Source organism: Suricata suricatta, chromosome 1 (assembly GCF_006229205.1).
Source record: "Suricata suricatta isolate VVHF042 chromosome 1, meerkat_22Aug2017_6uvM2_HiC, whole genome shotgun sequence".
NCBI lineage: Eukaryota > Metazoa > Chordata > Mammalia > Carnivora > Herpestidae > Suricata > Suricata suricatta.
Genome location: NC_043700.1, coordinates 179,277,909 through 179,292,675, shown reverse-complemented (window position 1 = coordinate 179,292,675; position 14,767 = coordinate 179,277,909). Strand labels below are relative to the sequence as shown.

At 41.1% G+C, this 14,767-nt stretch overlaps 1 protein-coding gene across 1 annotated transcript in view; it reads left to right on the top strand.

The window, feature by feature from the left end:
- The first annotated feature begins 216 nt into the window (after window positions 1-216).
- SLIT2 (slit guidance ligand 2) overlaps window positions 217-14,767 on the top strand; it is a 379,517-nt gene continuing 364,966 nt past the window's right edge. Inside the window, exons 1-3 of the mRNA XM_029952292.1 lie at window positions 217-958; window positions 3,713-3,784; window positions 4,947-5,018. Coding sequence (XP_029808152.1) covers window positions 780-958; window positions 3,713-3,784; window positions 4,947-5,018 — 323 coding nt within the window. The 5' untranslated portion in view covers window positions 217-779. The remainder of the gene's footprint in view (window positions 959-3,712; window positions 3,785-4,946; window positions 5,019-14,767) is intronic.

Here is a 14,767-nt window from a genome sequence, read left to right as displayed (position 1 = left end):
AGATATCCTTCGGCGAAGTGCATGTGTGTTTGCAAATCGCACTCGGCTGTCGGGAAACGGCGAGGACCGGTCCAGGCTGCGGAAGAGCCGCAGACTGTGGGGAGGCCGAGAGAGTGAACAGCGCGGGAGATCCGCAGCGCCGCCCCGCGACCCCCGGGCTGCGCCCCCACCCGGTGCGCCCCCGCGCGCCATGCCCAGTAGTCCGGCGCGCTGCGCTCCCAGCCCGCGGGGCTCTTGCGCCTTCTAGCTTCGGAGAACCCACTTTGATCGAGGCCACCATTTCTATTGAGCACCCCTCTTCTGTCTCGTAGCCTCCCCACTGGAATCGGATTTGAAGAGGGGGTCCGTGGAATCGGATCACTCCCTTTTGCGCGCAACCGGCCCCTGCATCTTTACGGCCTTTAGAATCCCCAGCTCTTTTACCGCCAAGTTGATCTTTGCTAGACAGAGGACGCCTGATCTCCTTCACGCAGCTTTTGGGTCTCCTTTTAGCCTTGGCCTGGCCGATTGATCTTCAGGACCTAAAGTTGCGCCTTCAGGACCCGAGGAGCGCCTGCCCTGCTGGAGGAGGGTGGAGGGGAAGTGGGAGGCGCGTACCTGTGTCATCTCTACTGTCCTGAATATTATTACTGTTACTTCCAAATTATCGTCTGTGCATTCACCCGGACCCTCTGGTCCTAGGCACCAGAGACTGGGCCTCAGACACAAAGCGATTCGCGCGGAACAACGAGCTAAGGAGGAACCCCCGGCGCCGGCGAGCGAGGAGGCGGCGGGGGAAGATGCGCGGTGTCGGCTGGCAGACGCTACCCCTGTCGCTGGGGTTAGTGCTGGCGATCCTGAACGAGGTGGCGCCGCAGGCGTGCCCGGCGCAGTGCTCCTGCTCGGGCAGCACAGTGGACTGTCACGGGCTTGCGCTGCGTAGTGTGCCCAGGAATATCCCCCGCAACACTGAGAGACTGTGAGTATGGGATCTTTAGCTCCCCCTCCCCCCCCCACCCCGCAACACACACACTGGGTCCGCGTATCCCCTTCATCGAGACTGGAGGGATCCAGCGGCACAAGGACCTGTCCCTGGGTAGCTCTTCTGCACGAACATCCTGGGCTTGAACTCCCGGGGAGGGCGAAGGACAGGAGGGCGCTACTCCGGGAGGGGCCGCTGCCCTAGGAAGGGCGGGCCGGCTGGCAGCTGCGCTTGGTCCCTTCCTCCCACTCTCGTCCAGCCACTTCCATCCCAGAGCAGCGACTTCTCTCGGGCCTTGGGAGCCGCTTACGTGGGGACAAGTACTCGAGGATGCCCGGGGCAAAGGGGACGCGACTTTGTTCCCCAGACTCCGTAAAACGGAGTCACCTTGCGGTGGCCAACACTGGCGGGGTGGTTTCAGGGCCGAATCCCAGCTTTTGTCGCCGCGGGGTGGCGCGAAGTGGGGGGGCTGGCGGAGGGACTCAAAAGGGAGAAACCTCCGCTCCGCGGCTCAGTGTCTCCCTCCTGGGGACCGAGGGGTGGGGAGAAGGGGTTTTTGGGCGGCTCGGTCTGCCCCGGGGGCGCTTTCGCGGGCCTCAGAGGGAGGGATGCCCCAGGGTCAAGGCAGCTCTCTCGGCCACCGCACGCCGCCCCGGCGACTCTCTCCCCCGCCCCCCACGTCCCCGGGGAGGAGGCGGCGGCGGCGGGCCCCTGGAGACCTGTCCCAGCGGGTGACTGAAGAGGAGGACCGCTTCCCTACGTCTAGGCGAAGTTAGGGCTGGCTCTCCAACCCGATCCAGCCGAGCGGGGGCTGACTGCTACGGCGACCCCGTGGCCCTCCACTGCCCCCTCCGTCCCTTCCTGCTGAGCCTCAGATTCACACCCCCACCACGCCCGCCCCCGTGCACCTTTCTGGCAGTTTCTGCGCCCATTCACGTGGCCGCAGTTCTCTCCTTCCTTCCCTTCTTCGCGCTCCGCTGCCCGCAGACGTCCCCGCCTCCCTGTCTCTGCGAATCTCTAATGAAGAAGTAATCGCAGACCCGGTGTTGACGGCCCACGCGCTCCTGGTGGGGCGCTTCCCGAGTTCAGCGAAGTGGAGCAAGGAGGCCGTTCCCTTTGTGAACGCCAAGGCCGCCGCCCCGCGCCGCCCGAGCGCCCTGGGCTCGCTGCCCTTGCCTTTGCGCGTGGGCCCCGCGCGCCCAACTCTGCTCCCGCGACCTCTGCCCCCCCCCACCCCGGGGTGTGAGGGCTGCTGGCCGCGGAGGGGACCCGCAGCGACCCGCGCCGCCCGCCGCGCGTCGAGGCGCTCTTCTTATTTCTCCCATTTCCCTCGCCCCCAGTTTCAAGGCCGGAGTTGAGCCCTTTCTTCCTTTGCAAATGGCTCCTCCACCCCCAGCCTCACTGGCCTGCCCCCCACTTCTCCCTCTTTCCCAGGCCCGAAGCGCTGGGCTAGTTGGGGCCCGACCTAGGGTATCTTGTCAAAATGTGATCGACCACATTTGTCTGGGATGGGGTCAGGGGTGGGGGTTGGGGGTAGGGATTCACGTTCTGTCAAATAGCCCGTAAAGGACCCCAGCAATTGTAGGAACAGCTTGTGCTACTTCGCTCAGCATGGAGAGTGGGCTGGGGAGAAAGCGGTGCAGAATCCTGTGTTAGCGCTTGCCACTGCCTGCTCTTCAGAGCAGCTTAAAGTTGAGACACTAACACGTCTTACTCAACAAAAAGGGAGTGTACTTAGAACAAAATAGTAATTTGACTTTCCGGTCCTTGTTGGGGGTTGTGGGGGGAAAAGGGGTCAGGAAAGTTTCCAGAAAACAGTTTGCTCAGTGCTGGCTTATAGGATTCTGTCATTGACAAAGTTCGCGCTTTAAGTAACGAATTTCAAACACGATGTTTTCGAGTCAGGGGTAAGAGAAAACTTACTTCCGTGAAGGAGAGCATGCAAACCGCAGCAAAGCCTGGTTTTACTTGAAATGATTGGAACCAGGGCAAGTTGAGATCTTGACCTAAGATGCCAGAAAAGGGGGTGGTGACTGGAAGCAAACGTGGTGCTGAAATCCGAACAAAAATGCCAGGGCCTGAATCTATTTCCATGATTGCCCAGGCTCCAAGTTTTCACTTTCCAGTCACAGCGGGGGTCCCTGAGCTGCAAATGAAGAGTTTAGTTTTCCTACAAACATAGAATTGTTGGAAGGTAAATGCCTATAAATGCGAGGCTTTGAAGTGCAACTCCTTTGATAGCACACTCACTAACTTTTTTTCCTTTGCCTTAGGAAGTTGAGCCACCATGCCACCTAAGGACAGGGTTCTGAATTTTAAAAATTTCTCTCTGAGTAGTATTAGAAAATTGTTCCACTTAAGTGCCTGAAGGGAACTCTTCGGGGGCGTGCCTAACGATAATAGTCAAAAAGCAGAATACCTGTGAAATTAATAGACACATCCTTGTAAAAACAAAAATTGAAAGCACTTCCATTCACACACAAAAGAGGACTTCTCGTGATAACATAATCACTTCATGTTCTTGTCAGATGCCAGTAAGCATGGACTTTGTAAACTTGTTAAGAATCATTAGAAAAAAAAAAAAAGATCTTTCAAAGGTTACTACTCCCTTCTGTATTTTAGTTTGTAAACTACTTTAGTAATTGGACTTGATCTTTCACCTTAAAGTTTAACTTAGTTTTCATTTTTTCTTTGTTTAACTAGATCTTGATAGAAGTAAAATGGAACTTTCATTTTCTTGTTTTCTCCTAGGGATCTGAATGGAAATAACATCACACGGATTACCAAGACAGATTTTGCTGGTCTTAGACACTTAAGAGTTCTGTAAGTATGTTCTTCTGTATTTTGAAGCATTTTCTTTTGTTCTTAAGGCTGCATATTTTGTATTGTTACTGGTCTCACTTTGAAAAACTGTTCCAATGACAGAAACATAAAATTTTAAAAGGTGTTGGTTTCCTTTCTTTTTTTTGTTTATAATGGTATTATAGCTTTTAATGAAAATGTAGGCTTTTATTTTAGGGTTGGATGCTTGCCATTGAAACAATATTACAGAAATGACCTCAAATGTTTGCTATACCATACCCTAAGTGCCTCATGCATATAAAAGTGTAGAATAATTGCTTCCACAATATGAATAAGTAATGTGAGACATTTGATACACTTTTAGGATTTGAGATTAACTAGAAAGAATTTAAGTGGGTCTGCATTTTATTATTACTAATATAAAAGACTTTTTTTTTTTTAACAAACAGCACCTAGACTGATTTCTAACATTAAAATCAAACAATCCAACTCTTCACAATTTTTGTTGGGAAATGTTTCTCTATAAAAATATTAGTGGTCATATTTTGAATTGTTGTATTTTACGCCTTTTGTAGTTTTTATAATATTGTGGCGATAGGATTACTTCTTTAATTAGTGGGTTAACTTTTTTGTGCAGGAGCCATCATGTGAGATTCAATGTAATGTAAAAGTAGTTTTACCTACAGATTTGTAAATATATGCATTGCAATGAACATATACTTTTGATCATTGTGTGTTGAGTGTTTATCTTTTAAAAGACACATTTTGGCCATGATGAAATCTTCCAATTTCCATAAGTAAATTAAAGTATGTTGACATGCTGTCTATGGATTCTATGAGTTAAGAACTCACCCCCAAATCAGTTTACCAAAAACAGCCATCAAAACTGCCATGTCATGGTTCGCTCTTCAGGATAAACTGTAGTCGGAGGTTTAGAGTTTTGACCAGTAGCTTTTACTAGTATTTTGGTATTTTCTATGAACGTTTTGTGCTCTGGATGCCGTTTGTCCTCTGCGATTTCTCTCAAGTATACCATCCTTAAATTTTGTATTAAATCTCAAACCAGAGCACGATTTAATTTTATAAAGGGAAAGAGGTTATGAATTTTTCAGTGGCTGAACTGAAACTCGCTTATTAGATGGGGAGTGGTAACATTAAGACCCTGTTATACTTTGCATTTCAGTCAGCTTATGGAGAATAAGATTAGCACCATTGAACGAGGAGCATTCCAGGATCTTAAAGAACTGGAGAGACTGTAAGTATTTTTAATTCCAAAGTTATGACGACATAACTGTGTTTTTAAAAATACTTGAATTTCAAGGGCCATGTCTTCAACTTCATGTCTTAATCTTTGAAACTTTTACAGAAAGAAAAGGTCGGATAAGTGGTTTGCAGACTAATTTACAATTACAAATTGTGGGATTTTTCATCAATAGTACTAACTTTTAATAAAGATTAAAAAAAGACTTCCTTTCCTCAGACAGTGATTTCCTTAAAGAACCATTGCTTTGGTACTTAGAGAGGTACATGTCTTCCTTAATGTTCATGTAGTTTGTTTTATTTGCTTTTATAGGAAGAAGGGTGGTCATTGTATTTGCATTTATAGTATACTATGGAAAAGAAAAGTTTTGCTAGTAGTTGTTTTAATTTTCATGCTTCGTGTGTCCTGAGTGACACTTGAGGGCATGTTTTAAATTCTTAGTGATGAAAAGTAGCTTTTTGATACTTATCACCTCTGGTGAACATTGTTAGTAACAGCAATTCACAACTTCTTTTTATTATTTTATAGCAGCTTTCTAACTACGTCTCCTGCAGAAAGAATTTAAAGATTAGTGAAGCTGGAAGCAAGAATTCTAGCATCAAAGCATGGCTACTTTAAGATTTTTTTTTTCCAAGAAGGCCATGTGGACTTCAGAGTTTAAAATGTATTTTATATTTCCAGACACAAAATCTTATGGATTAATATATACTACTTAAGGGCCATTATTAATTTATATCTACAGAGGACAAAATGTCTGTCTGAAATAATTAAGATAAATTACACAGTCTATAATTTGAAGTATGAATTCCATGTTTCATATGTTTTGATAACTCAGGGTTTAGTAAGTTTGCATTTTAAGGGCATGTAACAACTGCATTAAAAGTAGCAACAGTTTCCATGCCTGCTTTAATAGGCACTTTAGGTAAAAATAAAAATTTTACTTAAAATAATGAAATCCAAAGTTCATTTTAGGCATAGCACTTATTCAGATTCACTGGGCCCAAGGGCAGAAGTTAATTCTGTGTAATTTTAAGTAGACAAAAATGGCTTGTCAACTTCTAAGATATTTGTAAATATATAGGCATAATTTTTATTACCGCAAGTAATATTAAACCCAAGGATGTCTATTTTATTGTAATATTTTGTTGATGATAAATATTACCAAATAGGGAATATAATTAAAATAAATTTAAAATCACAACTTCGAGGTAGTTTTCAGAAAGAAATAAAAACGAGGTAAACATTTGGTTACATTCATTACAAAGTTCGTAAATTATAATCTATATCCTGGTATATAAAAATACTCTGTAAGTATACTTTGATCTCCTTCATAGGCTTTATGAATAGTTAATTCCTAGTGAGTATCTTTTAAAGGCATTTTTAATTCATCCATTTAAAAAGTATCAATATAATTTAAATATTTGGTAAGATGAATAGAGAATTTAAAATTATAATTCGAATGTTAACACTTTTTTCATGAATAATTTTTAACTATCATACAGAAACGTATATCTTTGGAGTCTTAACCAACATCCAGTTGAAGGAATTTTGATGACTTCGTGCAGTCTCAGTTTAGTCATTCTAAATATTTTCAGAAATGCTAGAACAAACCAAACCTTTTCATTGTTTTTCAAGCCACTTCGAACAGATTCACTGTTTCTAAAAAGTATTAACCAGATGCCTTATGATCTGAAATTTGATTAGAGTTGTAAGCAGGTACTTGCTTTTCGCTTGTGTCTCTTCATCTCGGAACAGTTTTCTATTCTACTAGATGCAGTCAGATGTTTCAGGGTGGGAAGAAGATCTGTAATTTTGAATGAAACTAATATATATGCAGGACTTCTTTAAATCGCCCCAGCTGTTGGCAGAGAGCAAATATTTCATATTTGTGAGGAAAAGCTGAGAAAATTCCTTTTGTTTACAACTGCCAAGTCCCTCTGATGGAAGCACATTGCTCTCTGACAGCCAATTCATCTCCTTGGGACTCTGGAATTCAAAACCATTTCTTAGGAACATTGTGGATACACTTTTCAAATATTTATTTTTTAAATACATTAAATGGCAAGATGATTTTGCTGGAGAATGCATTCAAGTTATCATGAAGTAAACTATTACAGGTTTTGTTTAGTATATGATTTTAAAAATACAAATTAAAAAAGCTAATCAGAGGGTTCCATAAACAAATTACTATGGCCAATGGGATATATTCTTATTTTAGTTGGTGGTGCCAACATCTCAAAAACTGCCTTTTTCTCCCTAAAAAGTTGCAAGAGACAATGTAAGAAACTGGACGTAATCAATGAATTAACTTTTAACTAATTATACATTGTGTGAACTTACATGGTTTTTTAGCAAGTTAGATGTGAATTCTTCCATTCAAATTCTAAGTAAGAAAAAGGTGTATAAATGCAGGTTTATGTTATTAATACCATTCACATAGTATTTATAGTAACTTCATTTTCATTTTTTGTGTGAAGAATAAAAAATACAAATATTAATTTTTTGTGTGCCATATGTGGTTCTAAGTTTTTTTTCATTTTAAAATGATAAAACAATTCCAAAAGGCTATCTTATGAATGTTTAAAACTTGTAAGTTTTTTTTTGTTTTATGTTGAGAGAGTTTTAACTTGATCTAGAGAAAGAAGACAAATCTGAAAACAGAAGATAAAGATCTGGGTCCTTACAGAAATCCAACTTTTGATCTGTAAGAAACAGTCATGTTATTAGGTTGAATTTAATTTTAGCATAGAATGAGAAAGTCATTCTTTGTAAATCCAAGCATTATAGCTACAAAAAGAAAGATCGTTTTGCACTTCACAGAATCAATAAATACAAGATTATATCAGTCAAAAGTCAAGAAATAGATGGATATTAACAACCTTCCTCCTTCCACATCCTCTCCCTCCTTCCTTTCTATTGTATGGGAAACAACATCAGATAATATGATCATCATCAGAATGTGGTTATGAATCACTGTAAAAGGAGTATGTTTTAATCATGGTTACCCACCATGACCACATGTTACTTCCTGTTTTGAGTTTCCTACTGTACTTTCAGACCTAACATGTGTAGTGGCAGATTTCCACGTTCTGTGTTCCCAGTAGTACTTGTTATCTGGGAATGAACAGAAGCCTTGAGAAATGGGCCTCATGTAGATTGTATTAGGAGGTCTCTTATTTGTTTAACTGAGGTGTTTGACTGAAATCTAATGTAGGCAAGTGACTAGTTATTTCATTGGAAATTAATTAAGGCAAACAAACTCCGAATAAGCTACAAGAAAGAATCGGAACACTTATGACCTATACATTTTTATCCTTCTCAGAGGATACCTGTGTATATCTGCAATAAGGTCTCCATGCAGAATTATTAATTCAGAGTGGTTTTTGGCTGGCTCATAATGTCTTCAAGGGTTACAAAAAATCACATCGAGGCCCCGAACTTTTGTGGGCTGGTGTTAAATTCTGTTGTTCACTTCTAGCTTATGGGATTACAATGCAGTCATTAAATTTCTATTTTATGACCTTTTAAGGAGACCTAGGCCACTTCGGGTTCCACTTGTGAAAATTTCTGCATTTACAGGTTCCCTCCTAGTGGGAAAGCAAGAGTATGAAAAGGTCTTGAAATTGGGTTGTCAGAAAAATGTTAGGACGTTAAGTCCTGAATACAATGAAATGCTTATATCCAAAATAAAATGCTGATATTCCTAGATTATGTTAAAACCAATAGAAAATCTTGAGTTTTAAGTTTTAATTAACTTTACAGTCATCTTACACCCTTACAATGAAGAAATTGCAGTAGTGATAAAAACAGTAAACTGTTTTTCTTCTCATACTTATAACATGCAAACGTGTTCTTTTAAAACAAGTATTGCTTTAAACTCCCCAAGTTTTACTATCGTTGGATTTGAAATTATATTTTTCCTACTAACTTTGTCATTTCATATGCTTTTTTTTTTGCTTAAAAAATAAGTCCGGAAGTATTATAATGATGCTGTGCAGGGAACACAGGAGAATAAACCTGTACACGCAGACATTTTTGTGTTTCTATCAAGCTAATCTAAGGAAAATATTCATTTTAATTTAGAAAAACTTAAATCCCTTTACAGTGGAACCTAGATTTGACTAACACTGCACTCTCAGGGGAGAATATCTAAAGGACACGTTAATTTTTTATTCAAGGTGGTGCTGACTTAGCTCTCTCACGTGCACACACCATTCCTAAGCACGTGACAGCTAGTGTGCAGCTGAGGCATTACCGTGCTCTAGGATTTCTGTTGTAGGTCTCTCTACACATGAGTTCAGGAAGGGAATATGTTGTGGAACAGGTCTGAAGGAAGCACCACTTATCCCCCGTTCATCAAGAATATGGAGAATCCCTCTTCTGACTAATCCTACAAGTTTACAGGCAACACATAACATAGTGCTTTCCTTGAAGTAGGGCAAACTAACAGTGCTAATCTCCTTGGAAAAGAATGCAACTTCGTCTCAAAAGAATTGTTCTCTGGCATCTTTCTACTACCAACTTTAAAATCACAGCAGTTATTTTCTTAGGAAATAAAGTGTGTCTTTAAAGAGCATATCAAACTTAGCAGCTGAGGTTGAGTACAGACCCTGCAGGAGATAAAAATGCTATCCATGTTCAAGTGTATCACTTAATCTGTGATATCTGTTCAGTGTGAATTATTCTCACTTGTTTATAAGGGATATTGGACTGTTCTAAATTACGTATACTGACCGATCATAGGAGGCTTAATGCATGTGTGCTATTGAAAGTTTAGCAGAACATTGCATCCGAAAGGGTTTCTCATGCAACATTTTTTATGGGCCTTGAAGTTGAAGGGTGGTGAGCAGGCCTGTTTGCTCTTTGTGGACCGTTTTATAAATTCTGGAGCAGCAAGGCTGTTTATTTTTCCCACATCTGTTTTGGGCTCATCCTTTGTGACAGTGTTTGCTGGATGCTGTGTCCTTTATACCTCCCCTGAAATGAGTGGTTTAGTTTGCACTGCTACAATGTATTTGTGGAAGCAGTGAATGTCAAATATTTTACACTGAATTCTGTCTTTCATTCCTGCTGGATCCCTTTCTGCTTGAATTATGCCCACCAGACGGAATTTCGCAACTTTATATGGACTTAGAGACCTTCTGCATGGACTTTCGTATATACTGCACTTTATCTTGTTTTTCAGAGCAATTTATATCTGGGGGACTGGAAAGAATATCAGGGAAAATGCTTTCAGAATGTCGGTTTGGTAACAATAGGGATGATTTGGTACTGACGTAATGGGAATATTACTTTAAGAGAACATTTACAAAAAAACATATCTGATTGTCATCTGTGGTGTCCATCCATTTGGATGTAGGTGGGGAGCTCAGGAGCGCCTCCTGGGGAATGCTGTTTCTAGCTTCCGGCAGTGAGCACGGGGCGCAGCAGCCCAGACTCCCCTCTGCTTAGGCACTTCGTAGTTTTATTTTCTGTTGCCTGTTCTATAGAATGCGGCAAATACTCATTGGTCATACCATTGATCATGCTTTCTAAACAGACACAAACTCCTGTACCCCCTTTTAAAATCAGAAACATTAGCTGAGAGTGACATCAGAAAACTCTTCCTTTTCAATTAGCAATAATCACGCCTTGGAGAAGCCTCATTTGTCTACTACCCTACTATTGCACAAAGCTGGGAAACCTATGGTTTCAGTTCTGCTGTGAGATATTGATCAATTTGCTTCCTCTTTCAAAACCTCAGTTTCCTCATCTTTGGAACAGAGATAATTAGTATTTTGCATGCTGGCGGTACTTGGTCTAAATGAAATAACACACATAGTTTTACAAAATGCTTGTCACATGATTAGTATTTAAAGAACTATTATTATGCATTTCAATGTTTCTCTTGTTTTTCAAGAGCTCAGTTTAGGCATTATTTTATTTTTTGAGCTAAAAAAATGTGTCCATAATAAATTTGACTTTTGTACCTTCATATTTTATTACCGTTTTTGTTCTGATTTTCTTACGTGGCATATGGCAATAGAAGAGATGGAAGGAATGTACAAAAATTTCTTCAAGTTTTGTTTCAGAGTATTTCTCATAATTGCTCTAAATGTATAAATGCCAAGAAGTATGGGGAGTGAGGAGGAAGCAACATTTTTACTCAGAGGTTTGATTTATCCATCTAAATAATGCACAAATGTTAAAATCTTTGCCTTAAAAAATGTTAGAATGAAAGCATTTTAAGAATGAATAGAAACTTACCTGAAAAGAAGGCATTTTTTTGTATGACAAGAGGTTATACATGATAAACTTATTAAGGCAGCACTTATAGAATGCTTATTATAGGGGCGCCTGGGTGGCTCAGTAGGTTAAGCAGCCAACTTCAGCTCAGGTCATGCTCTCACGGTTTCTGGGTTCAAACCCCACGTCAGGCTCTGTGCTGACAGCTCAGAGCTTGGAGACTTCTTCTGATTCTGTGTCTCTCTCTTTCTCTCAAAAATAAATAAACGTTAAAAAAATAAAGAATGCTTATTATAGACCAAGCACTCTGCTAAAATACCTTCTATTTACAACAGGTAGATGTGAGATATATATTTTCCTTTGGCTTTTGTAAAATTGTTTTTATTTTACGTTTTGCATTGGGGTGAAGGTTGCAAATACTGAATTCAGGTAAAAGTTGAAAAAATAAGAAGCTGTCACTTTTACCAATGGACAACACATAGAAACAGTTGACAGCTAATAATGTGAAGCAGGCTTGTCAATAATGGTCAGACTGCCCTTCAAATTGAGGTTAAGAATGAGCATTTCAGAGACCAGTGGTGTTTTGTGCAATACAGAAAGATCATTCACCCCACTGAAGGTCACGCCCCAAAAATAGCAGTGACCCAGAGGAACAGTTATTGGGATCTCTCTCATCTTTGCCCCAAGGAAAAATGTCTTTGAGACACACTTTGCACACCTTTCTGAAATCCTGCATCACCATTCCGAGAATCTCAGTCAGCCCAGAGATCTTGTGGGCAGATTCCTTCTAGCTGCTGGCACAAGAGCTGCAGATAAAGAATCCTCCTTTAACACAACTGTCCTTGCTCTGAACAATAGGTAACTGACCCACCTGGTCTGCTCAACGGAGCTCATTTATGCAGGCTCCCAGAAATCCTCCTCTGAGATACACTTCAGACCCTACATGTTGTTTTCCTGTTCTGGGACCGTCAGATTTTAGCTTCTTTAACTCATTTACATTAGCACTGTGGCACTCTCCTTTTCAAGCTGCTAAAAAGTATTCTATGTCGTGGTGCGTTACTTCTGTTACAGCCCTGTTTAGAAATTGTTGTGCACCTTAATGATTTTTAAAGTAATTCTGGATTTAAAAAAGAATCCTCTTTAAGGGTTTAATTTCTGGTCATTTTACAAGGAACCTCTGCTTTAAAGTTTTTCCTTTAATTGAATATTTTGGGAGAGTTTCACCTTTTATTTTAATGTTTGTATTTCCATTTATCGTAGCACTGATGGAAGAAAGAACAGGAACCAAAAGTGTACTGAAAGCTTTTAAGTACTTTTTATTTTTTTTCAAGTTTGTTTATTTTGAGAGAGACAGAGACAGCACAAATGGAAGCGAGGAAGAGAGAGAGGGAGAGAGAGAATCTCAAGAAGGCTCTGCACTGTCAGCACAGAGCCCGACACAGGGCTCGAACTCACAAACTCCAAGATCATGACTTGAGCCGAAAGCAAGAATTGGATGCTTAACCGACTGAGCCACCCAGGCGCCCCCTGATATTCTTTTAAAGGGAAAAAGCCTAATACTGTTTTTGTATGCATGTTTTCACATCATTTATTACCTACTTTTTTAGGATCCTACCTACCTTGTCTTATGCTCATGGTTGATCTAGACATATTAAGATCAAACACAGTAATTTTCATGAAAAGATGATAAACTCCCTGGATTCAGAGAAAATTATACATATTTTCATTTCTCTCTCCACATTAGGAATTTAAAATGAATCTTTAAAACAATGACCTGAGTATAGAGCTAGTTTTTTTTTAAATAAAGATGTTTTATTTTCAGATGTTTCATTCATAGATATTAAAGAAATGGGCTCTTTTATGTTTTACCCAATGAAAGACAGTTGAGAAGTGAAATTTCAGTATTACATTATTTGGAATTAATGTTTAGAAATATTTAGAGGGGCACCTGGGTGGCTCAGTTGGTTAAGCCTCCGACCTCAGCTCAGGTCAGATCTCACGTTCGTGGGTTCGAGCCCCGCGTCAGGCTCTGTGCTGACAGCTAGCTCAGAGCCTGGAACCTGCTTCCAGTTCTGTGTCTCCTTCCCTTTCTGCCTCTCCCCCTCTCATGCTCTGTCTCTCTCTGTATCAAAAATAAATAAAACATTAAAAAAATTAAAAAAAAAGAAATATTTAGAGTGTCTCTTTGAGAGAAATGTTTCAGAGGATATGTTCTGAAATCACCCTACCTGAATTCAGATTTTAGCTCTACTTTCTGTGAGCTGTGTACCCTTCTCCTGAACAGCAGTAACAATAGTATCTACTGTTGCGGGTGTTTAGAAGAACAAAGGAGACAATTCGTGTAAACCTCTCAGACAAGTGATTATCATGTAGTAAGCCTAGTATATGTTAGCTATTGCTTTTGGAGTGAATTAGGAATGGCTGGGAATATGAAAGCAATAATTAAGAAAAAGACACAACTTCAGGTGCCTGGATGGCTCCGTCTGTTACGTGTCTGACTTTATTTCGGTTCAGGTCGTTATTTCAAAATTGGTGAGATCACACCCTGCGTTGTGGGGTTCAATGCTGTCATTTCGGATCCTGCTTGGGATTCTCTCTCTCTTTCTCTGAACTTCTCTCTCTCTCTGTCCATATCTGTCTCTCTATGTCTCAAAATAAACAAACAAACATTAAAAAAAAAAAGACACTGCTTGCACCAAATCTGAAATATCTTCTTTAGCACAATGTCTGATTTTGTTTAAACGTATGAAGTTCCTTCTAACTTCTAGATGATGTTGAGGACTGCAGTGGGGGAGAGGTTGATGTTGATGGGAGGGGAGGATGTAATTGCTTTATAGGGCACATGAAAGCAAGATTGGTGGTGGAGCTTTGGAGAGTGGCATAAAAACTATGGCAGGATCCTCAGGAAGCATCCCAGAGGAATAGTTGGCTGAATATAAAATGCATATGTGCGAGCGTTGCTGAAGTATATCAAAATGCAAAACGACAAGTATGTTCTCATTTAGCATTTCCTAAAAACCCACTGAGTGCCAGAGAGGAAAGGAAAGAATACAAAGATGTGGTCTTTGTACTTGAAGAGCTTACAGCCTACTGAGAAACAGACCAGCATGTGGAGAAATATAATACATTGTTAAGGACTCTTCTTTACCAGATACGAAGGTATGGGGACACAGCCAAGGGAAGAACTACCCCTCTGCAGGGGAGTCAAGGAACCTTCACCGAGGGTGTAAGAAAGTGCCCTCAGAGAAGAGAAAGTTCTCCAAACAGCTGGGGACTCTGCAGGGACTGGGGGCTTGAAGGAGCGTGCTGGTTATGGCCGGCGAATCCTGGAGGATGTTTATCAGTCCAGGGATTTGGATGACAGTGCAATAGTCCATCTCTGCCGTTTTAGAACTCAAGATTGTCTCCTTGAGTGATGGGAGTCATTCCCAGAGCGGTTGCTTTTCTAGAAAAAAAATAAAAATCTAATCCCCACTATTGTGAATATTTGTTGTCTATTTCTTGAGAGAGAGAAAAAT